Below are 26121 nucleotides of genomic sequence, written 5' to 3'. Positions count from 1 at the left end.
AAGGCCTCTAACACTCCCGGGATTATACAATCCCTAAAGCAATACAGCGCCAGAATACAGTACATCAACCTGTCAGGTCTGATTTTTAAAAAAGTCAACTGAAATCGGGTAAATTATTCTGGGTTGCTACATTTAGGATGTTGCCATCGAATTGTTTAATAGCATAAGCATGAAAGTTTTGTTAGTGCATTTTCTTATTGTATTTCTCGTATTCTTTTAGCAACTCCATCCTTCATGAAGAGTGTGTTCAGTCCTATCTTGCTCCTTAGCCTTATTACCATGTGTGTTACCCAGCTACGTCTAATTTTTTACATGGGAGCCATGAACAACATTCTGGAATTCCTGGTGGATGGAAACTTGGAGTCTGGTGAGTGCCTTATATTTGCTATCTACAAAGGCTTTTGCATGACAAAAGGCATAATAGTGGTGATAACTCACCTGGAAACTTCACCCAGAATGGATATTTCAGTTCAGGATAGATGCTGCTGGCTTTAGGTGTATCTGTCACATAAAGTATTAATGTTTCACATAATGAAACTTCAGTATAAATTGTCTGGGTACAAAAAAAAAGTGTTTAGTGTACTACAGTTAATTTTCTTTCTAAAGAAGACACAGTTTGAGTAGAAAAGCCTTTCCTTTGCCAGTAGCTGATCCTTGCTTTTCTTGGGGAAGTAGTAGTCTCTCTGCAGAGGTCCAACACGTTTCTACATTTTTTTCCCCTTCAATTGGACAGTTATACTGTTGCAGGATGGCTCCCCTGCACGAGCCGTCGTAGCTGTACGTCAGGTCTTTGAGACGCTGTAGCAGGCGCGCACGCGCCCGCAGCATGTCCCCGAAGCCTGCCCACGTGCTCGGTGGGCGTGATGACTGCTGGGCACCCGCAATCGCTTTTGCCAGAGTGAGAACCAGGATCTGTGAGTGTGAACACACAAATCCGGTTGTCATGGGAGAGGAGAGAGATTGTGTGTTCCTAATAAGTAGGAACAACGATCTCTCTCCTCCTCTAGTCAGTCACATTCCCCCCACAGTTAGAACACATCTAGGGAACACATTTAACCACTTGATTGGCCATAGTGTTAACCCCTTCCCTGCCAGTGACAATTATACAGTGATCAGTGGCTATTTTTAGCTCTGATCGATGTATAAATGTCACTGGTCCCAAAAAGTGTCCAATGTGTCCATCGTAATGTTGCAGTCCCAATAAAAATCGCAGATCACACACCAATCCCCGTGGATTAGGGGATGGTGACGACCCGTTCTGCTCAACAACCATGATATGGCAGGGAGCGGAAAGAGGGAGAGGGAAAGAGGACAGAGGACAAACATGACAAACTGAAAATAAAGAACTACACATACAGCAGCCATAGCACACGATTATATTTTTATTTATGATTGTGTAAGTACATGTAAGGTTATAGGAATAAATGACATACCAGAGCGGAAAGTCATGTAACACCGACCCATATGTGTCCTCATAAATAGAGAACTTGTTTTGTATTGTAATATGGGGAAAAAAGGAATTGTTACTTTTATTTTTGCTTTGGTTTTTGTCCTTGGTTTTTTGTATGTTTTTTGTTTGTTCTCAATAAAAATTATCTGATTTAAAAATAAATAAATAAAGTTGCAGATCACTGCCATTACTAGGAAAAAATAAATAAAAAATAAAAAAGCCATAAATATATCCCCTATTTTGCGCTATAACAATCAATATACGCTTATTGATATTTTTTTTACCAAAAATATGTAGAAGAATACATATCGGCCTAAACTGATGAAGAAATGTGTTTTTTTTTTTAATTTTGGGGATATTTATTATAGCAAAATATTGTGTTTTTTTTTCAAAATTGTAACTATTTTTTTATTTATGGCGCACAAAATAAAAACCTCAGAGGTGATCAAATACCACCAAACAAAAGCTCTATTTGTGGGGAAAACAAGACATAAATTTTGTTTGGGTACAATGTCGCACGACCACGCAATTGTCAGTTAAAACGGCACAGTGCCGTATCGCAAAAAATGGCCTGGTCAGGAAGGGGGTAAATTCTTCCGGGGTTGAAGTGGTTAAGAACTACAAGTTGTCTGCCGCAATGGGAGATGGGACTTATAGTTCATTAAAGTGTCACTAAACCCACATCATATAAAACTCTTAATAAATGGTGTATTACATGGAGTTCATACTCACTCAGTCACTATGAGATTCGTTTTCTGTGTTTTCTGTGTTTTGCTAAAAACCAGGTTAATCCTTCTGCTCTCTATCTCCACCTTGTTCTCTTCATCTCCCCAATTCTGCTAGGGATTTTGCAGGTGTGGTGGCAACTCTGCACATGCTCAGTTTTTATGCTGAGCATTTTCTCCCTATCACATCTGAGCAGCCCATGTGACTATATCATACATGTGGGCTTACACAGAGTGGTAAATGACAGCCCATTCCCTCCGTCCTCCTCCATGGCCACTAACCAGCTAACCACAAGGAGGGTGGGATATTACATGTAGATTAATGATGGCTTCACCTCTCTGTTATTCTAACACAGGCTGGAGGTGGAGTGACACAGCTTGTGATTGTCAGAAATCCACCCACACCGTGTTATTGCCCAAAAATCATAAAGATTTGTTTTCTAATATATATTTGTATGCCAATTTAAAACGGTTTATTAATGTTATTTATTTTTACTGTATTCCAAAGCCTGTTCTTTTTTCTTTTAACATGTGGCCAGTAGCAGAGGACTAGAAGCTCCTCCTGCTTATGTTTCCCTGCAGACTGGCTGGGAAAGAGCTGTTTCAGTTGTATATCGATTAGGAAAAATTTGCTTAGATGTTTATTAAAATAATTACAGTGCCATCATCCACATACAGAAAGAGAAGGTACAATGTAAATTAAACAGTATGGGGGTTATTTACTAAAGGAAAATCCACTTTGCACTGCAAGTGCACTTGGAAGTAAAGTCGCTGTAGATCCGAGGGGGACATGCAAGGAAAATAAAAAAAACAGCATTTTAGCTTGCACATGATTGGATGATAAAATCAGCAGAGCTTCCACTCATTTCAGATCTACCCCTTAGATTTAGAGTGACTGCACTTCCAAGTGCACTTGCAGTGCAAAGTGTATTTTCCTTTTGTAAATAAACCCCTGTGTGTTTAGTATCACTTTAATTCACTGAGCCCTGTGAATACACGATGCGGCTGTGTGGGGGGAGCCCCTTGCACATGATTGGATGATAAATTCAGCAGAGCTTCCACTAATTTCAGATCTACCCCTTAGATTTAGAGCGACTGCACTTCCAGTGCACTATCAGTGCAAAGTGGATTTTCCATTTGTAAATAAACCCCTGTGTGTTTAGTATCACTTTAATTCACTGAGCCTTGTGAATACACATGTGGCTGTGTGGGTGGAGCCACACACTGTTTTTAAAATGTGACACTGGAGGCAGGGAAAGGATCCCCCATCCGCTGTCACGGGAGAAGGGGGGGGGGGGTTGGCTGCTGCAAAGTAATATGTTACATGTTACACCTTAAGTGTGGGTGTAACATGTTACAAAAGGTGAACTTATCCTTTAAGTTTCATAGTAAAATGGTACATAAGTTGACTGTAAACAGCTTGAATCTTTGCTGTTACAGCACAATTCCCATATAGTGTTTTTTTTTTCAGAAGGTCTTGTTTGGTCACCCGTATGTTCTAAGTAGCTAGGTCTTTCCTCCCATGTCAGCTGACTTGTTTTGACACAAGTATTCTATGACAAGGTGCCCTTTAGTGACTATAGACAAAACACACCTAGCTATGAAGAGCAACTCACTCGATCAGGTTGTTTTTCTTTGTCTTATTTTGCAAGAATCAATGAAATGTTTCATCAAAAATAAAAAAACATCTGCATCCTGCATCTCTGTGTCCTTATCTTGGCATTTTATTCAAATCAGAATTTGCAGCATTATAATTAGGTAAAAGTGACAGCAGTTTAGAACAGGACGGAATATTCTTGACAGATTCAGTTACATTTTGTACAGCCGATAAAGGTGAGGCAAGCTTTTCAGCAGCAGCCTATCCCTCATGTATTGTATGTAATCTTCCCTTTACTTGTCATTCAATGGCCTGCAGGACAGAGCAAACCCAGTCCGCATTGGACATGTAAATCTGCAGCGCCCCCCAATGTGGAAACTATTTATAGGAGCTGACAGATTCATGTGCTGTTTACCGCATTCACCCCAAGCTGCAAAATTGTTTGTGGCACAAGTTCAATGAAGGCGATCCAGTTTGAACCTGCTCTATCGAGAACGATGAAGCAATGAGTTGAAAGTCATGTTATGAGACAGGCTTCCAGGCAGGCAAAAATACATTCGCGGGAAGGAACACGTCAAGCCAGAGAGGAAAACAGACATTTAAAAGAGCAGATACTCCGATTACCACTGGATGTTTATTACAGTATGATACTTAAATAGATGACTGTTTATATACATATTGATTAGTGCATCTTAGGGGACCAAAAAGCAGCAAATAATTGTCACCTGATCTGATTGTTTACAGTCAGATTGGAAAAATGTTGCATATGAATTAGCAGAAATGCCTGGCCGATGATACACAGAGGGCATTGATCACCCAAAATAGATTTTTTTTATGGATAATCACTGTTGTTTTTAACCACTTGCCTACAGGTCGCACTTTGAATGACAATCATGCGGTCCTGCTACACTGTACCCACATGACATTTTTTATCATTTTCTTCACACAAATGGAGATTTCTGTTGGTGGTATTTAATCACTGTTGGGTTTTTTAATTTTTACTAAAAGAAAAAAAAATGTAAAAAAAATTTTTTTTTTTACTTAGTTTCTATCAGTACATTTTGTAATTAACCACTTGCCGCCCGCCATATAGCAAAATGACGGTGGCAAAGTGGTTTTAAAGCGGAGGTCCACCCTAAAGTGGACCTTCCGCTCATTGGAATCCCCCCCCCCCCTCCGGCGCCACAATTGGCACCTTTCAGGGGGGAGGGGGGTGCAGGTACCTGTACAGTACAGGTATCTGCACCCACTTCCGGGATGGCTCTCTGCGGAAAGGGGCGTAGATTACGCCCCTTTCCGAAAGTCCCCCGCTGCCTGTTGGGAAACACAAAGATCCCAGAGGCAGCGGGTCCATCCTTATTGCGCAGCGCGACTCGCGCATGCGCAGTAGGGAACCGGGAAATGAAGCCGAAAGACTCCACTTCCTGATTCCCATACCCAAGATGGCGGCGGCAGCACCCGAGAGACGATCGAGAGATCGGCTTTGGGTGCCGACATCGCGGGCGCGCTGGACAGGTAAGTGTCACTATTTTAAAAGTCAGCAGCTGCAGTATTTGTAGCTGCTGGCTTTAAAAAAAAAAAAAAAACACGGACTCCCAGCGGACTCCCGCTTTAATATCCTGACTGGACGTCATATGACATGATCAGGATATTAAGCCGCTGCGCGCCCCCGGGGGCGTGCATCGCGGGGTGATCGTTGTTGCGGGGTGTCATTCTGACACCCCGCAACTATGTTCTCGGTAAAGAGTCTCTGACGGAGACTCTTTACCATGTGATCAGCCGTGTCCAATTACGGCTGATCACAGTGTAAATAGGAAGAGCCAGTGATCGGCTTTTCCTCGCTCACGTCTGTCAGACGCGAGTAGAGGAGAGCCAATCGGCTGCTCCTCTGACAGGGGGGTCTGTGCTGATCGATTATCAGCACAGCCCCCCCGAGGATGCCCCCCTAGACCACCAGGGATCCCAGTCAGTGCCCACAATGGATGCCAATCAATGCCCATAATGGATGCCAATCAGTGCCCACAATGGGCATCACTGATTGCCATGCATTATTGTTTGGCACTGATTGGCATCCTTCCTTACAATACTCTATACTACAATGCCCATCCGTGCCGCCTATCAGTGCCTATCAGTGCCCATCCGTGCCGCCTATCAGTGCCTATTCATGCCGCCTATCAATGCCCATCCATGCTGCCTATCAGTGCCCATCCATGCTGCCTATCAGTGCCCGTCACTGCAGCCCCATCAGTGCCCATCAGTGAAGGAGAAAACTTACTTATTTCCAAAGTTTTGTAACTGAAACAAAAAAAACATGTTTTTTTCAAAATTTTCTGCCATTTTTTATTTGTTTAGCAGAAAATAAAAATCCCAGAGGTGATCAAATACCACCAAAAGAAAGCTCTATTTGTGGGAACAAAATGACAAAAATTCAGTTTGAGTACAATGTAGTAGCATGACCGCGTCATTCAAAGTGTGACAGCGCTGAAAGCTCAAAATTCGTCTGTGCAGGAAGGTGTATAAGTGCCTGGTATTGAAGTGGTTAAGTAATTTTTCTCCTTCACTGATGTGCGCTGATGAGGTGGCACTGATAGGCTGACCTGGTGGGCACTGATGAGGTGGCACTTAGCACTGATTAGGTGGCACTGATGAGGCACACTTATGGGCACTGATAGGTGGGACTGATATGTGGCACTGATGAGCACTGATAGGTGGCACTGATGGGCACTGTTAGGTAGAACTGGTGGGCACAGATAGGCAGCACAGATAGGCAGTACTGATAGGCATTGGTGGGTGGCACTGATGGGCATTGATGGACAGCAGTGATGGGCATTGATGGGCAGCACTGATAGGCAGAACTGATAGCCAGCACAGACTGGCATCACTAATGGGCACTGATTGGTGGCACTTATGGGCAGTGGTAGGCACTGATTGCTGGCAGTGGTAGGCACTGACCGCTGCCACTGGTGGGCACTCATCGCTGGCACTGATTTGTGGCACTGGTGTCGCTATTGTATTCAGGGCACTGATGATCAGTGCCCTGATTACATGTATAGATATCTCCTGTGAAAGAGCGTGTGGCGAGGAGCGCTGATTACCGGCATCTCCGCGTTTACATGTGACTGGCTGTGATTGGACACAGCCGATCACATGGTTAAAGAGCCGCGGATGTGGCTCTTTACAGAGATCGGGGTCGCGCCGTTGTCCTAGCAACACTGCGGGGCTGCGAGCCCCCGCGGGTGCAAAAGAGCGGACATTCTGGGACGCCATCCCAGAACAAGAGCCGCACCGCCCTGCCGTCATTTGACGGTGGGTGGGCGGCAACTAGTTAAAGAGGGACTGCTTACATAATTTGTAATAAAAACATCTTTGCCATTCTGAAGCTTCCCTCCAACCACTTTGCATATTATTTTATATATACTGTGATTCTGTACTTGCCAAATATGCTTCAGAAATCTCCCTCCACTGAGTCAGACTGCAGCCACTTTAACTGTGGGCAGCTGAAGCTGCTGCCTGTTCACTTACTGGATTTACACAGACACACAGAGACACACCTCCAGCTCCCTTCCTCGAGAGTGAGACAGAGCTGTGCATGATGTCATAAGCCTAGTCTTTTTGCCAGGCAAGAAACAGGAAGAGGGCTGTACAAGGTATTTACTAGCAGAAAATAAGTTTTACTATCCAAAGTTAAATCAACAAGGGCAGAAGATTTAATAGATGGAAAGTTGAAAAATGACTTAAGGTCCGCTTTAACCGCGATAACCAGGACCCAGGAGTGTCTTTACAGTACATAAATATGCATGCTTGCCAGCTGAGCATATGTCATACTGGTAGTGAGATTTACATCTATAAGGAAGGGCCATTGCTGTCCATTATAGTAAGGCTCTAGTCACACATAGGGGATTTGAATTACAGGTGGAATCGTCACCAATGCTGAATCGTGGCAAGCGAGGGATGTATTTGCGATGCCATTATATTGCCACGGCGCCCTAATTGTAGTGTGATTTTTGCCGCGTATGTCTCACCACAAATCGCAGCAAAAACATGCAAACAAAATTGCGGGATGTGTGTTGCCTAAAAGTTTGGTGAAAAAAAATTGGAATTTATTATTATTATTTTATATTATTATTTATTTAGTCTGTAGGAATGTCCACAAACTATGATATATATATATATATATATATATATATATATATATATATATATATATATATATATATATATGAAAATCTATCAGGGTCTCATTTCTTGAGGCCTGAAAATGCCAGGAAAGTACAAAAATCCCTTAAATGCCTTCCCTTTTTGGAAAGTGGACAGTTCAATGTATTTAGTAAAAGGCATGGTGAGTTTTTTTTAAGAAATTTTTTTTTCACTATTTTTTGGAAAATGAGGCAATTAAAAAAAAAATTGTTTATTTTTCACAAATGTTTTTATATACTGTCACCAGTGCAGTGTCATCACTTGTTGATGACCATGTCTGCTTTATGTTCGGTTTTTCGGGGACTATTTCTGACCCTTTGCTCTGTGTTCTATTTGTTGTTCCCTTAAAGTGGATCTGCACCCACCCCCCGTCCTCTTTTTTTTTTTTTCTTTATTTTTTTTTACCCCTGCACTCGTGACAGTATATAAAACATTTGTGAAAAATAAACTTTTTTTTTTTTTTAATTGCTTAATTTTCCAAAAAATAGTGCCAAAAAATTACTTGAAAAAATTCACCATGTGGTTAATATTAAAAAAGGCCCTTTGTTCTTTGTTATTGACTTGCTATGCTTGGATTGCACAATTCCTTATTTTGAATTCATTTCCTTGTCCTTGTCCACAAAATTCTGCCAAAAGTTTACCTGTGCTGCTTTTAATTTTAAAACAATACAATCCGTTTTTTATTCAATACTTATATTTAGAGTACTTAAATATATTTTAAGAAGACAATGCAATCCTCTACAGTAGGACAGGGGGCTTTATGGCTACTGCTCCCCCAAGTCTTTGTAACACTACATAAGATCTATTTCAGAACTTATGACCTAATAACATTTCTGAAAAAAGCAGATCGGTCGCGATTCTGCCCGCGATTTGAAAGCGCTGATGTGTGAATGAAATATCGTGGGACTTGAGATGTTATTCATTTGAATAACACCTAAAATTGCGGTGCAGGTCTGCCGCGATTGTCGCACTGGCAACCTGCATCACGGGAAGCATGTCACCCAAAAGTAGCTCCTGAACTTTTTTTTGGCAATGTCAAGTTTGTCAATGTCAACAGTCATGTCAAGCATCATGTAAGAGCACCTACTGTATGTGGGTGTATATGTTACACAGCAGGTAACTAGAGAAGATTCACCTAGGGGTACAATAGGAACAGATAATATTTGCATACATGGATACATGTCTACATAATGGGAATTTTGCTCTGTTTGTGCAATATGAATTTTCTCATTCCCAGATGTCATTATTGCTGATATTGGGCATTTCTGTAGTTTTCACTTCCCTTCCTCTGCCCTAGCCGCTGATTCAGCACAGATGTAATCCTCAAGCACAAGACCTGTGTCTGTACAGTAGTGGGTTCCGCTAGTTCAGGCTGGATCCAGTTTTTATTTCTGTAGTTTAGTCATCCTTTGTGTAACATAGTTTACAGTGTAAGTACGCTAAAGTTTGTTGCTGAAGTCTGTGCTAACACATCTCTTTCTTGTATTGTTCTCTTTGCTGTCACATGCTGCCTTGCTTTCGTCACAAAGTGATGCACACGGGTAAGCTTTGGGAAGAAGTGAAAAACAGCTGCAAGATCTGTGCTATCAGACAATTAGTGTTCACATATTTAAAGGAATAATACATATATAGTAGTTAGTTGCTTGAAACAATGAGCTTCTAACAGACTAATTGTACAAACACCAATGTAAAAGAATCTTAAACTTCCTTTCTGCAGACCCAGTAAAATGGTATTGCCTTAGTTGTTTTGCAGTCAGGCTTACTAGCTTCTTTAATATACCCCTTGACATTTTCTACATTTTGTCATGCTTTTATGGAAGAGTGGCAAGAAAAAAGACATTGTTGAACGAAAGCCATAAGCAGTTCTGTTTGAAGTTTGCAAGAAGCCATGTGAGGGACACAGCAAACACATGGAAGAAGGGGCTCTGGTCAAATGAAACCAACAATTAACTTTTTGGCCTAAAAGCAAAATGCTATGTGTGGAGGAAAACTAACACTGCACATCACCCTGAATACACCATCCCCACCGTGAAACATGGTGGTGGCAGCATCATGTTGTGGGGTGCTTTGCTTCAGCAGGGACAGCGAAGCTGGTCAGAGTTAATGAGAAAATGGATGGAGCCAAATACAGGGCAATCTTATAAGAAAACCTGTTATGCTGTGTACACATAGTCGGACTTTCCGGTAGAAAAATCATTTCATCGGATTTCCGATTGTGTGTGGGCTTCAGCGAACTTTTTTTTTATCAAAAATTCTGGTGGACCTAGAAATAGAACATGTTTTAACTCTTTAATCGGGAAAACAGTTTGTCTGTATGCTGTTCTGATGGACCAAAAACGACGTAAGGGCAGCTATTGGCTACTGGCTATTTAACTTCCCTTTTCTAGTCCCGTCGTATGTGTTTTACATCACCGCGTTCTAAACGATCAGACTTTGGTGGTGTGATCGTGTGTAGGCAAGTCCATCTCAGCGGAACTCTGTCGGCACCTCGGTCGGAAAAAAAACCGTTAGAGTTTAATCTGACGGAAAAAACAGTCTCGTGTACGCGGCATTAGAGTCTGCAAAGACTTGAGACTGGTGTGGAGGTTCACCTTCCAGCAGGACAATGACCCAAAGGCTGGGTTCACACTATTGCGAATTGGTTGTGGGTTTCCCCACAAATAATTTGCATAACAGGAGATTGTGACCGGCTCTCTATGGAGCCAGTTCACATATCTCCGTTGCGGCTGCGGAACAGCTTGCACAGGAGTGCTGTGCGTCTTTTGGCTCCGTTTCAGGGCCAAATTCAGGCAAAATTTCAGCCCTGATTCATCCTTGAAATGGAGAACAGGGACTCCCCGGACCCCTGCTGCGAGCTGCATTCATCAGAGGTGTGAACCCAGCCTGCCTTAATGATCAGCCTGCCCAAAATTGATATTTTAGTTCTTGACAGATGATGGAGAGTTAAACCATATGACAATTTTCTTATATTCTTGGGAACTCAACTGATGAGATCTTTACGCTTGAGTTCCTATGTCTGTACACCTGCTGTGGCCATATTGAGAGAGTTCCTCTCTTCCTGTCAGATTTTTAACTTAGTTTTTATTACAGAGAATACAGCGGGGGGGGGGGGGGGGGCGGTGCGGGTTTACTGATCCTTATCATGATATAAAGTGAAAAATATATGTGCCCATTCTTGTGGTGCAAATGATTCAGATGATGTTGGGATTCATCATTTTTCTGATTTGGCTAATTGGATCTACTTATAGCACAGCTATAGTTATTGCTTAAAAGCGTAAATATGTTTTGTGTCAATTTACTATTTTTTATTAAACTTTTCTTATAAATATGACCCATTTCATACTGTATACTTGTATGTTTCCACCCACACACAAAATACATGTCAACTGTGCAAGCTTTTTTTTTCTAGTTTTCTGTTTCATTCTAAAAAGATGGCATTTCCATCACCATGCATGTTGCTCAACCAACTAGCTGTTAAAATGTTCACTTGTTTTGAGAGGCCTTATAGTGAATTGAATATTTTTTTATTCTCCACAGTCAGTCTATATACATCTATCTTTGGAGTTCTACAGCTGCTCTGCCTGATGACAGCCCCTGTGATTGGCTATATCATGGATTGGAAGCTCAAGGAATGTGATGATGGAAATGATGATGCAGAAGAGAAGGATGCTAATCCGTACGTTTGCTCCTCTAAGTGACATTAGGCCGCGCACACTTTATAATGTTATAGGAAATCAGTAAACAAAACGTATAGTAAAACTGATAGCAGGAGGTGAATGTAAACATCCAGAGGCACCTGCACATACCATGAGTAATCTTCCAGAACATATGGGAAGCCCAATACACATATGAGGAAGTTCAATCTGCAAAAACTGGAGCTCTACCCACTATCTCCTGCGTCATTGATGCCTATCGCATTGAGTAAACAGGGAGGTGTAGGAGTAAGTAAAGGGGGGCCTTGAGCATTTTTTTTAGTAGATAAGCTTAGGGTACTCTGCAACTAAAGACTCATTTCACACTTGCGTTACAGTAATGTGCTGCTGCAGAAGATCCATTTTAGTCTTTATGCTACGTTTAAAATATGCACTGCACTATAAGGTACAGGTACACATAAAATAGTTATTAATTAAAGTTATATCCACCATTTTTTTTCTTATGTTTTTATTTGATTTTATTCACAGGGATGGAAAGAAAAAGAAAAAGCGTGATCGCCAAATTCAGAAAATCACAAATGCCACCAGGGCCTTTGCATTTACCAACTTGCTGCTAGTGGGTTTTGGAGTCACATGTCTTATTCCAAACCTGCCTTTACAGGTAAGGGAAGTCGCTAGGGAATTTCTTTTCTGTGTGCTGATTATGCTGCTCATTCATCCAAACAAATTTCAGACACAGCAGTGGAACATGTCTAAATTTGGTTTGTTCTTTTACAGATCCTGTCTTTTATATTGCACACAATAGTGAGAGGATTCATCCATTCTGCTGTGGGAGGACTATATGCTGCTGTGTAAGTATATGCATTCATTTTCCATTTTTGTTTTTGGAAATAATTTTCTACTGGAGCATTTTTTTTTTCACACAAATGTTAAAATCTAACCTATAGATGGTGACTGCACTGTCCCATTTTAACAATACCCAACAATATAATAAACAGGTGTTGATTTACTAGAGAGTGCTAAATCTGGAACAGCTGTGCATGATAGGCGATCCACTTCTAACTTCAGCTTGTTCAGTTAGCCTGGGTTCCCACTATGGCGAACACCGCCGCCGCATGTGATTCGCACCGCATTGCTGTGCAGATCACATGCGGTGTCTTTGCGATGCGAATTCAGCCATACAGTTTGTATGGCTGAACTTGCATTGCATTCAAACGAAAATGCTGAAGCAATCTTTTTTTTCCTGCACTAGAATCAAATCCAATTCTTGTCCGAATGCATAGTTCGCACTTTGATCTGCGAACAAATCTGGGGGTGTCATTAACTTTGTACTGACACCCGCAGCGGTTCGCAGAGGGCAGTGTGAACTGCCTGCGAGGGAGATGCGATGTGGGAACCCGCACAGGAATCAAGCTGGTTCCCGCATCGCAATAGTGTGAACCCAGGCTGTAGTTTCAACCAAAAAAAATAATTCATAAAGTATCCAGTGCAATAATTTAATTTATTAAAGTGTCCTGTGCAATCTATTTTGTATATTCAATAAAGTGTCCAGTGCATTCCAATGAGTAAAGTGTCCCATATAGTTAAACAAGCTTAGGTGCAACAAAATCCATGGGTAAACAAAGTTTATCCAGGAAAAAGTGCTTGTGTTCCAAAAGAAATCTCTCCTCCAAGCTGTGTGTCCACATTGTAATTTCCACCAGCACAAACACTAGATACTCACCGAACATTGGTTAGCAGCAAACCTTAGTTTTGTATCATGTATTACAATCTGCTAAATCCAATAATGGGTTCACTCAGTCCACTCTCCTAATCGGTCTCCTTACTCGAGACCATTCACAGAGAACAAACAGGTACTGCATATTGGCGTAGATTATTGATAGGTATCACATGTTAAAATCTGCATTTTTTTCATAGAAAATTATCTAAACCCCCCCTCCTCAAACATTATATATATTTTTCATCAGCAAAGGCCCTGTACAAAAAAAAGGTGTCAGTTTTTGCATCACACGACATTAGCACTTCTGTTGATCAAACATGTTTTTAGGAAAAAAATACACTAAAATTAATTATTGTACACACATACACATTTTAATACTAATTTTTTGGAAGAATAGAAAAGATGAGGTTACCTCAGGTAAATAGATACCAAACATGTCAAGCTTTAAAATTGTGTGCACCTATAAAAATGGCAAACAGTACCAAAAATTGTCTATAGGCGATACTTTAGAAGCCTTTTTGCAGGTTGTGCGTTTAGAGTTAGCTATGAGTTCTTTGCTATCAATCTGACATTCATAGCGATATCTCACGTGTGGCCCAATTGCTGTTTACATACATGTGCACATTTACACATGTGTATATTTTATTGCAATTTAATAAAAAAAATTATATATATTTTTTCATTTATCTTAAATGCTAACACAATGAAGACCCTACAGTAGTCGTGGAATGACAGCTCTCAACCTGAAATTCACATAATACTTATCACTTCAAGGTCCATTCATTGCAGAGGAGATCAGGGACAGATATTCCTTGATCTCCCCTACAAAATATTTGGGCATTTTACTGTGGTTCTGGGCTTCCCGGAGTAACAGAAGAACCCAACTTGCTTTGTTTTTTTCACTGTGTTATTGTGTGAAGGTGGCCATCTTAGAAGAGGAGCAGGGTTTAATAACTCATGTCAGAAGTGCCTCCTTGATGCCTGGAGGTGTAATATTCAAGAACCAAGAGGAGGGGTTCACAAAGCACTGATCCACCGATTCCTCTTCAACAAGCAGCACTGTAGTCACATCACTAAACCGCATAAGTCATAGTCATGGTCATACACAGTTTGAATTTTGGTCCAAAATTTGAGCTTTAGGGGGCCCTGTTGGCACTGACTGCTCAAAAAACAAACATTTATGAATTTACTTTTTTCTATGGAGCTGTTCCAAAAATTCTCAGCCAAATGGCATTTGCATCCAATCAGATGCAAACACTGTTCTGGAATTCTTCAACAGCTTCTGAATACAATAGCTGTCAGCTGACATTCATCTATCCATGCTGCATAGTGTGGATGGGGAATGGATGGATTCTTTTCATTCAGCCAAACAAGCCTGAATGAGAGCAATCCAAATAGTGAATAGCCAGCTCAACAGTCACAGCCAGGAGTGTCTAAGGCCGCGTACACACGCGGGGACTGTTCGCCCAACTTTGTCCGTCAAACAGTTTCGGCAAACAGTCCGCTCAAAATTAGCATGGACGGACATGGCCACACACGACGTACGAACAGTTTGCTGAAACCGTGCGCGATGACGTGAATGGCACGTACGACGGGACGAAAAATACGACGTCCTATACACTGCATTATAACTTTCGGCGTGTAAAGCCTTTCTGAGCATGCGCGGAACCTTTTTTTGTCGAACAAGCCTACACACGAGGGAACTGTTCGCTGAAACAAGGTTTCAGCGGACAGTTTTTCGGAATTTCCGAAAAACCTTGTTCAGCGGACTGTTCGCTGAAACTGTCCGCTGAAAGCCCACACACGAGCGGACTGTCCGCTGAAACACTGTTCAGCGGACAAAGTTGGGCGAACAGTCCCCGCGTGTGTACGCGGCCTTAGAGTCTCGTGCTGCAGATATACAGCTATGAGGCGGTATCTACAGAGGTGCCTAGGCACCCTCACAACTATGCACTGCTATTTTTTAGCAGCAATTCAATCTCCATGATCTACCATAACTTTATGACCACTGACAGGTTACATGCAGTGGTGGCTGGTGCTCAAAATTTTTGGGGGGGAGCAAACAAAAATAATATTGCAAAAAAAAAAAATCATCAATTGCATCTTCACTGTGCCCATCAAATGCCGCCACTTGTGCCCATCAAATGCCGCCACTTGTGCCCTATCATATGCAGCCACTTGTGCCCATCAAATGCCACCATTTGTGTCCATCAAAGGCCGCCACTTGTGCCCCATCAAATGCTGCCACTTGTGCCCCATCAAATGCAGCCACTTGTGCTATAAAAATGCACTGATTACTGTGTAAATGACACTGGCAGGGAAGGGGTTAAACACTAGGGGGCGATCAAGGGGTTCGGTGTGTCCTAGGGAGTGATTCTAACTGTAGGGGGGATAAGCTACCACTGACATGACAGGGATCACTGCTCCCGATGACAGGGAGCAGTAGATCCCTGTCATGTCACTAGGCAGAATGGGGAAATGGCTCGTTTACATTAAGCCCACAGGCACGGTAACGCTGTACATGGTGGATGTCCTCACGCTAGCTAGCCCCGCCAGTTAAAGGGGACGTACAGGTATGTCCATTTACCCACCGCTGCCAATGTGCTGACGTATATCAGCGTGCAGCGGTTGGCAAGTGGTAAATCTACAATAGTAATATAAGCATAATTAAAAACAACATCAAAAATGCCGCAAAGTACATACATATATCATATTGAAAACGTTCAGATAGAGATTAAAAGGAAATGCATAAACAAAGCTGAAAATACTGACCCCATATTTTGAAACGTGCTGGATTTCCTCTGTCTCTCTGACAGTGGAATTGGGTTATTCCAGTATTTTGTCCCATGTTGTTCATTTTCACCATGCGTTTATTATCATATATCACGTATTGTTTAATATCTATATTTATGCAATAATACATTTTCAATTTTATAAGAATAATTTTTGTTCATGGTCCATTAAAGTCCAACTTTTGAGGAACATTTTTGCACACTATGTATTAGGGATGTGGGCCTGAACCAGTTATATCCAGTCAGTTGACAATAATCTTTGGCAATAGAATAAATATTCTTTTTACCAGAAGTTTAACAATCTTTTCTTTTTTTCAGATACCCATCATCACATTTCGGTAGTTTGACTGGCTTGCAATCTCTGATTAGCGCTCTGTTTGCACTCCTTCAACAACCTCTGTTCTTGGCTATGATGGGACCTTTGAATGGAGATCCACTCTGGGTAAGGACTAGTTAGTAAGAATTCTAATATAGTGTATACATTTTTTAGATTTGTACATGTGATTGATTAATTACACTAGTGTATGAAACATTTTATATTACAAGTGCTGTTGTGTGGATATAATGAAAAAAAAGACTAACTGATGTTAAGTGAAAAGGTTCATCAGTTAAGAGGTCTCTTTTTTTGTATTCCTAGAGTAATTTGAATTACTTTTGATGGAATGGCATTTAGAATATTGTAATATTTAATCTTAAGTAGAACTAAAGGCAAAATTATTTTTTTACTTTTTATTTTGGATAGAGTAAGAGAGGGTTATAACCCCCACTGTTATTTTAAATTTTTTGCCATCTGTGTCCTTTTAAGGGAATTTCCGTTCACATCTTGTCCCATAGCCAAATAGTAAGTTAGCGGAAGTCCTTCCAAAATGAGGGAATCTTTAGGCTTATTGTACATGGGACGTTTTACAACCTCTCCTGAACGATTTAACTTGACAGATAGTAACTGACGTTTAAAAACGTCAGTTTTACCGCATTAAGCCGCGTTTTTGTTTAGAAGCTTTGTTTTATTTCAAATAGTCAAACATTAAAAACGCCTGTAAACGAAATGCGGCTAAACGTGAGTTACTGCGTTTACACATGTTTACAAGTTGTTACAGGCATTTGGCATTTCAAATGCCTCTGAACATCTGTCCTGGACGCACTTTTTTGCTTTCCAAAAAATGCTTATAAACTAAACTGTCTAGAAATGATTATAAACGATTATATGCTCATGTACTGATAAGATACCAGGAGGAGAGTTCAGGGGCAACTGAAAAAAAATGCCCAACTGCTCCTAAATCTCCGTTTACCAGCAGCAGTGTACATGAAGCCTTAGTTGTCACCAGAACCAGAAGGTTTCCACTCTTCCTGTTATGGTGACAACACATAATCTGGGATTTCTACTTTTGCGTTCAATGATAATGGTATATACAAATATAATAAATGCAAACCAAAAGTTGTTATACTATAAAATTCTATTCAAGCGAATAAATATAAATCATGTGCAAAAAATGATTTCACATAAAGTTTACTATAAATCAAGTGACACTTGTAATATTCATTGAATCCCCTTGTGAGTTACACCACCACTAATAACATCAGCCACTTACCAGAAGAAAAGACCCCACATTATAAGAGGTCTGCACCACTCAGGGATAGAGCCTCCCCAATAATTGTGTATAGCGACCAGGAGCCACCAGGGTAGTCAATAGGGTCCAGATATGACCATCAATCTGAACAGCATATAACATTGTTCAGATATAAAACAGACACAAAATGCTCCATAGTGTAAAAACTGATAGATTATTTTATCTAATTATAGAAAGGTACTCACATTTAAATGCATGAACAGAGACACAGCAAAAAATTCAAACAACGCTATGTCTTGCAGACGCGATGACTTCAGCACCGGTTCCAACTGACGCGTTTTGTTGTAGGGGATGTTTTAAAGGAGTCAGTTGAGAGTTGAAGACATCTTTTCTTCCTGTAGGAGGCTGATGTTATTAATGGTGGTGGAACTCACAAGGGGATTCAAAGAAGATTACAAGTGCCACTTGGTTATTTTTCATGAATTATAGTGGACTTTTGATTTATTTTGCTTTTTTGGTGATTGCACATGATTTATATTTATTCAGTTAAAACTAATATTATATTTAAAGGTACAGAGCAACAATTTTTGGTTTCCAGCTTGCCAACTGTACCTTCAGCTTTTATAGAACAGTTAGAATGAAGATGCATAAAAAGTAAATGTTCTGCAGTAGCACTCTAGTGCCATCCTAAACGCCCCCTACAGGGCAGCATGCTGAAGATGAGAGCTGTTGCCCCCTGTGTTAGACCAGTAGGCCAGCATCCCCCCCACACAGTCAATATTAGCAGCAACAGTAGTAGTAGTAGCTGTAGACAGACCACCACTCTCACAAAGAGTATAGCGGTCCTTATCTACACTGTGCTGGCAAGAAACGGGAACTTGCGATGGTGCTGAAGCTCTAATAATTACCATAAAAATTAAGGCTTTTGAAATGTTAACTTATCATGTGTCAAAACTTTGTCTAGCCTATAAAAATTGGAGGTAAATTGGGCTTTAACATTCTCAAATAATATCTTATTAAAGTGGTTGTAAACCCTTACAGACCACTTTGACCAAGAAATATCACATTTGCAAAAAGACAGGCACGCAGGTGCACTGAGCATGCCGTTGCTAAAGGCAATATGCCGTTAGCGGCGGCTCCCGTGCGCATGCGTGGGAGTGACGTCATCACTGCTCCGGCCAATCACAGCGCCGGAGCCACAATACCCCGGAAAGAAGATGGACGCTCTGTGGAAGAGGGGACAGCGGTGACATTGCAGGCTCCTGTGTCAGGTAAGTGACACATAATGGACTACTATGCGATGCATAGTAGTCCATTATGCTTTAACTTTGCAGGGAAACAAAGAGGAAGTAAACCCATCAGGGTTTACTTCCTCTTTAATCCTAAAACAATTGATACATCATTGCTTGTACAATATTTAGATTTTATATTCATTGATACAAAGGTATTTGTATTTGCCATTGTTTATGCAAGGTACTTTGTTGAGGATTTAAGCCCTGCTCAAAGGGCATTTGGCCAACTCTCCTAGATGCCTTTCCTCTTGGCAGCAGCGTTTTGGCAAAAAATATGCTTGACACATAAGCTAACCTACAGGGTACTTTAGAAGCAGAAATAAAAAACGCCACATGCCCCTAACAGCAGCATTATAAATGCCCAGTGTGCATAAGGCCCTGTTTTTGAGCGTTTTTCAGTCGTTTTGTTGCGTGTATTTGCGTGTTTCCATGCAGTGTTTTCTGGTGTTTTTGAGCTTTGACATTTTTTTATTAGCCAATAGGAAAAATTATCATTTGTTGCTATGTTGTCATCTGTTTCCTGGGTGAATATGCTCCAAAAACACCCAAATCTGCCCGATTCAAGCGACAAAAAAGGGTTCAGGCATTGGGCTTCAGGTGACTTCGGAGTGGAGATGTGAACCATCTCCTTAGAGAATAATGTTTTTTTTCCCCGTCAAGCGTTTTGTAGCCTCAGGCTTCAATCTACAAAACGCTCAGGTGCGAACGGGGCCTTAGAGAGTGGGATTCTGTTGGCCGATGTCACCGTGTGTACTTCACTGCTGTGTATTATATTATTGTGATCCTAATAAAATAAGAAACATATACAGTAATGTAGTGAGTTGTGTATGTTGTATTGTAACCTACTGTGTATGCATTCCTTATACTTATCTCTATCTTTCTGCAATGACAGGTCAATGTCGGATTGTTGGCAACGAGCATGCTTGGGTTCTGCCTACCACTCTACCTCATCTTCTTTAAGCGGAGCCTGAAACGGCAAAGGAAGCAAAAAATTGAAGACTCCAAACTGTACCAGAAAATTAATGGCACTCCTGATCATGAAGCGTTTGTGTAAGCAATGCCAGAAATATGGCCTGCCCTGTACCCATACAATGTTCCTATTCATAAATCTCTAGGAACATTTCACTCCAGCATAACAAGTCACCATTTTAGAAGATATTTCAACCTTCAGCATGTCATCAGTAAACCAGTTTTCTCTTCAAGAATAAATGGAAGGAGGCACAGTCTCTGGGCCCGAAAAATCTACTCATTCTTCGTTCAAACAAAAGTCTATACTTTACCATATCCTGTGAAGTACAAGACAAACTTCTGCCCATTTTGTTGACTGGATTTTAAAGAAGGGTCTTATCTAGTCAGCAGTAACTCTTGGTGACATGAGACGTACTGGACTACCTTACCATAAAGCTGAAGCCTGTAACCTGTTATGTGGATTCGTATTCTTAGGTGCTCAGCCCAGAAGTAGCAGGAATTGGATTCTTGTTGTGATTACTTCTGATTAGCATGACCACTTGTTCTGACAATGACTCTTATGCCAGCGGCGATGCCAGTTAGTGTCATCATTGTTGCCTCTCAGAAACAGAGAGGTCTTCTGGAGATTATTTAGCCAGAACTGAATCTTGCAATCGCCAAAAATAGCACATGACCACCTTGAAAACATATCGCCACAGCTTTTCCTAAACAAGAAGTTTTACCACAAGGAGAAGCATCCAGTTCTTTGGTGAAACAAGATGATAACAGCATAGGAGGATGTGTGCTCATTTATTGAACTCTTTCTGCACTAATGAACCTTGCTGCTTTCCACATTTAGTATCAGTAGAGAAAGGCAAATATATGCGTTTTAAAGGGATTACACATCCATCCTCTATATTAATATGGGTGGTGAGAATCAACCACTCTTGTGATGAATATATGTTGTGCCATACTATCCTTAGATCTGGTTGATTCTTACATTTATACACCAGGAATTGGCCATCTGTGGCACTGAAAAGGATGCTGCACTCCATCTCGCATGATGTTCTGCCTCTTAGTCATTGAGCTGCAGTGCAGGACCCATGAGAGTACCAGGGATTCCTAGTGTTTGTTCCAAGCAATACCTGTGTGTCCATTTCAACTTTTGTTTTCTCCTCTTTTTCTTTTTCTTTTTTGTTTGATAACTGACTAATATGAATATGCTGTTCTATGTTCCTTGCATGATATGATTAAGTATTTTTGTATTCGGACATAAATTGTTTGTGATTTGCTTTCTGTTTGGTGGAGCTAGAGAGAATCTTTGTCGAAAATCTGCTGAATGTCTTGGCGATCAATCGAGTGCAATGAAGCAAGAATCCAGTGTGGTTTTTTTTTTTTTACCCAATCTTCATTTATCATGTTCTACATTCTTCCTTTTCCTAGATTGTGGTTTTATCAACATTTCTTATCTTCTGTGTTCTTTTGATCATTTTGTTCTTTGTCTCATTACATTTTAGTATATTAGTTAGGTTTTTTTATTATTATTATTCTGCTTTTCGCAGCAAATAATCCAATAAATAAGAATTTAGTATATGTTCGATATTAACCTTTACCTCACTCCATTGCTCCCCAGTGTGATATCATTCATTTATCTGTCCGTTCGTTCTATTATTCCAGTTTTAATATTACTGGGTACATCGGGTAGACCGTTAAATATTACCGTTGATTGCTCAGTTAAGAGAAAATAGATTATAATGGTATTCCCTCTGTGGATAAAAAAATAAATAAAATAAAAAAACAGATTCATCTACATCAGTCCTCAGATGAACCTAAAACCATGAGCTGCTAAAATGTCCTTTCATAAGTTTCTTAAAGTGGAGGTCCACCCTAAAGTGGACCTTCTGCTCATTTGAATCCCCCCCCCCTCCGGCGCCACAATTGGCACCTTTCAGGGGGGAGGGGGGTGCAGGTACCTGTACAGTACAGGTATCTGCACCCACTTCCGGCGTAGATTCTGCAGAAGGTACGCCCCTTTCCGCAGAATCTACGCCCCTTTCCGAAAGTCCCCCGCTGCCTGCTGGGAAACACACGGATCCCAGAGACAGCGGGGACCATCCTTATTGCGCAGCACGACTCGTGCATGTGCAGTAGGGAACCGGGGAATGAAGCCGAAAGGCTCCACTTCCTGATTCCCATACCCAAGATGGCGGCGGCAGCACCTGAGAGACGATCGAGAGATCGGCTTCGGGTGCCGACATTGCGGGCACGCTGGGCGGGTAAGTGTCACTATTTTAAAAGTCAGCAGCTGCAGTATTTGTAGCTGCTGGCTTTTAAAAAAAAAAAACGGCGTAACTCCCAGCGGACTCCCGCTTTAAGTATTCCAGTCTCTCTAGGAAGTAGATGTATTATTCAAATGGCAAAGCAGAGATTCAACTATTTTTTTTAAACTTGTTTTCTTCCTAGGGTGATTGGAATTATTATGCAGTATTTTTACACTCCGGGTTATCATAAATAAGAAAGAACCATTTAGACGTTCTCCTAGTCCTTTTAATAAGGAAAGAGCAATGTGTAAACCCATTGGGGGTTATTTACGAAAGGCAAATCCACTTTGCACTGAAAGTTCACTTAGAAGTGCAGTCGTTCTAAATCTAAGGATTAGATCTGAAATGTATGGAAGCTCTGCTGATTTTATCATCTAATCATGTGCAAGCTAAAATGCTGTTTTTTATTTTCCTTGCATGTCCCTCTCGGATCTACAGCACTTTACTTCCAAGTGCACTTGCAGTGCAAAGTGGATTTTCCTTTTAGTAAATAACCCCCATAGTGACTACTCAACATCTTTCTACACTATAAACTGAACTTGTGTTGCTATGAGTTACAGTACTTTTTACATTACCATTGCTCTTTGTGCTGCTTTATTATTAAAAAAGCCCATATCGCTGCTAAGAGTGGATGCAGTATGAACCTGAATCAGTGAGTGCCTCAGCCATGTCTCTAGCTGTAAGGAAGGTGATAAGCTAGGGGGGTTATTTATGAAAGGCAAATCCACTTTGCACTACAAGTGCAAAGAGGGGAAGCTCTGCTGATTTTATTATCCAATCATGTGCAAGCTAAAATGCTGTTTTTTTTGTTTGTTTTTTCCTTGCATGTCCCCCTCGGATCTACGACGACTGCACTTCCAAGTGTACTTTGCACTTGTAGTTTGCACTTGTAGTACAAAGTAGATTTGCCTTTAGTACATAACCCTCTGAGTATAGACAGCTGCAGTAACAGGACAGGAAGAGCACTGCATCCTCTGTTGATAGGCACTGGGCACATTTTTAATATTATTCTGTTGGGATATCAAAATTTTGCTTGTACAAGAGTAACAAAGAGAAGTGTCTTCTTTTCAGCTTGATAGTATGGTATTACAGGGAAACACTAGTATTTGTTTCTGGACTACAAGCAGTGTTCTCATGTGACAACAAGGGGAAAACAGAGCACAAAAGCAATACAGCAATTCTTTCCCCGTGTGTTTGTCTTTGAGCTGGCCTCCGGGAAGAAAGACTGGGACACAGTTTTTGTGCATTCCCAGAGCCAAAACTGCGCAACCTTGAGCAAATCACTGTAATTCTCAGTGCCTCAGGTGCAAAAAGATTGTAAGCTCTCACGAGTAGGTATTTATTGTGCCTGTACATTCTATAAACAGTGCTTGTTGTTACTATTAAAAGCGTATTCAAAAAAAATAAAATAAACCCTTTTTATAGACAACTGTTTTTGGTATATATGGCAAGATGTTTTTGTGTGATTATTACTTTGTGATCATTAGAGCAGAACTCCAGCCAAAAATAACAAGATAAAAATAAATAGTCCATTTAACTGCTTCTCGCCCAGCCTATTGTAAAATGACGGCCGTGAGGGAGCCCTATCTCCAGGGTGGATGTCATATGACGTCCTCCCAGGTTCGTGCCTCACGCGCGCCCCACGGATGATCTGTCACCCGCTGTGTACAATTGTACACAATAAATGTAATCATGCCATTCATTGTGTTGATCTCTGTGATTGGTCACAGTGATCACGTGGTAAAGACAGGGTAAATCACAGCCCATCTGTGCCATGTGATTAGCTGTGGCCAATCACAGCTAATCACAACCGTAAACACTGAATGAAACGTTTTCATTCAGAAAAAATGGTTGCTTATCACAGTAAAATTCACTGTTATGCGCAAAAATAGTGTTAAAAAAAATCCTGATCACCTCCCCAGAGTAGTACAGTATTACTACAACACAGTACTGCTCTGGTCACAGCATGTAAAAAGAATTGTAAAAAGAAAAATATAATTGAATAAAAAAAAAAAAATTTCATTTTTTTTTTTTTTTTTACATACTGTCACCAGTAAGTATCCCTAATCACTGCCACACCAGTTATACGATGATGCTGTACTGCACTGTACTGTACTGCACTGGTGAAAGTATGTAAAAAATGTTTTTCTAAATGTGAAAAAACTATTTTTTAAATTTTTTTTACATTTTTCAAAACTTACAACTTCTACAAACTTGCCTTGCTACTTACTAAATACCTTGGAATGTCCACTTTCTAAAAATGGGTCATTTGGGGGATATTTGTACTTTCCTGGCATTTTCAGGCCTTAACCAGTTCCCGACAGGCTCACGTCAATTTACGGGGGCAGAATGGCTCCCCTGCACGAAACCCCGTACATGTACAGGGTTCCTTTAAGCGCCACCAGAGAGCGTGCCCACTGCACATTGGGGGACCCGATGCGCGTGCATGAGTGCCAGCACAGGGATTTGTGTGTGTAAACGCACAAATCCCCGTACTGTCAGAGGAGAAGAGACATGTCGTTTGTTCCAACTACGTAGGAACAGCGATATGTCTCCTCTCCTACTCAGTCCCCATATATGCTTATTGTGATTTTTTTTTTTTTTTCTAACCAAAAATATGTAGAAGAATATATATTGGCCTAAACAAATGAAGAAATTTGTTTTTAAAAACATTTTTGGGGTATAGCAAAAAGTAAAATATATTGTTTTTTGTCAAAATTGTAGCTCTTTTATTGTGTATAACAAAAAAAATAAAAACTGCAGAGGTGATCAAATAGCACCAAAAGAAAGCTCGATTTGGGGGGAAAAAAAGGATGCAAATTTTGTTTGGGTACAGCATTGTATGACCGCGCAATTACCAGTTAAATTGATGCAATGCCAAATTGTAAAAAGTGCTCTGGTTACGAAGGGGGTAAAACCTTCTGGGTCTGAAGTGGTTAAGCAATGAGATGAGGCCATCAGCACATCAGGATTGATCGGTTTTCAGATATACAGTATATACCATAGTCTGTAGACTCTATAACTGTCCTACTGACTAAATAATATACACTGATTTGGGTTATTTTCACCAAAGAAATGTAGCAGTATACATTTTGGCCTAAATTTATGAAGAAAGATTATTTATTTGCAAAACAGAAATGAAGAAAAACGCATTTAAAAAAAATAGATTTTTTGTTTTTTTAGCAAAAAAATAAAAACCCCAGGGGTGAATATATACCACCAAAAGAAAGCTCTATTTGTGTGAAAAAAATAATAGAAATTTCATGTGGGTACAGTGTAGCATGACTGCACAATTGTCAATCAAAGTGCTGTAGCGCTGAAAGCTGAAAATTGGCCTGGGCAGGAAGGGGGTGAAATTGCATCGTATTGAAGTGGTTAAAGAGAAAATAAAATTAGCTTTTGCTGCAATAATCAGCTTCAATCCAGAGATGCCCTTGCAGTACCTTTTTTATTTTTGTTTCTAGATATCCCCAGTATGGTGCCCACCATCATTCAACCCACATCCACTTTCCCAGGTAGTGAGCATACCTCCCAACATTTTGAGATGAGAATGAGGGACACCTACTAGCTTATGTATGTAGGCATAGGACACGCCCCCTGCCACACCCCCTTAAAGGAGAATTAACAAATAAAAGGTTAATTAAGTCCACAAGGGACTTTTTTACCACTACTATACTATTCCTTTATTTATAATTTGAATGAAAGGTTTAGCCCTGGGAAATACTTTTTGAAAGATAAAACGTGCATTTTATATACAATTTTATGGATCAGACCAAAGTGAGGGACAAATGAGGGGAAAGAGAAACAAAGGGACATTGCTCCAAATCAGGGACAGTCCCTGGAAATCGGGGACAGTTG

At 40.7% G+C, this 26121-nt stretch overlaps 1 protein-coding gene across 1 annotated transcript in view; it reads left to right on the top strand.

Annotated features, from left to right (window-relative positions):
- SLC43A2 (solute carrier family 43 member 2) overlaps window positions 1-23692 on the top strand; it is a 114592-nt gene extending 90900 nt beyond the window's left edge. Inside the window, exons 9-14 of the mRNA XM_077480557.1 lie at window positions 221-367; window positions 11507-11645; window positions 12151-12283; window positions 12400-12473; window positions 16453-16576; window positions 19887-23692. Of these exons, the coding sequence (XP_077336683.1) occupies window positions 221-367; window positions 11507-11645; window positions 12151-12283; window positions 12400-12473; window positions 16453-16576; window positions 19887-20048 (779 nt within the window). The 3' untranslated portion in view covers window positions 20049-23692. The remainder of the gene's footprint in view (window positions 1-220; window positions 368-11506; window positions 11646-12150; window positions 12284-12399; window positions 12474-16452; window positions 16577-19886) is intronic.
- The last annotated feature ends 2429 nt before the right edge of the window (window positions 23693-26121 follow it).

Source organism: Lithobates pipiens, unplaced genomic scaffold (genome assembly GCF_037356315.1).
Source record: "Lithobates pipiens isolate NorthernLeopardFrog02 unplaced genomic scaffold, aLitPip1_a1.2 Scaffold_16, whole genome shotgun sequence".
Lineage (NCBI taxonomy): Eukaryota > Metazoa > Chordata > Amphibia > Anura > Ranidae > Lithobates > Lithobates pipiens.
The sequence above is the reverse complement of the archived record's forward strand: the minus strand, read 5'-3'. Positions and strand labels throughout refer to the sequence as shown.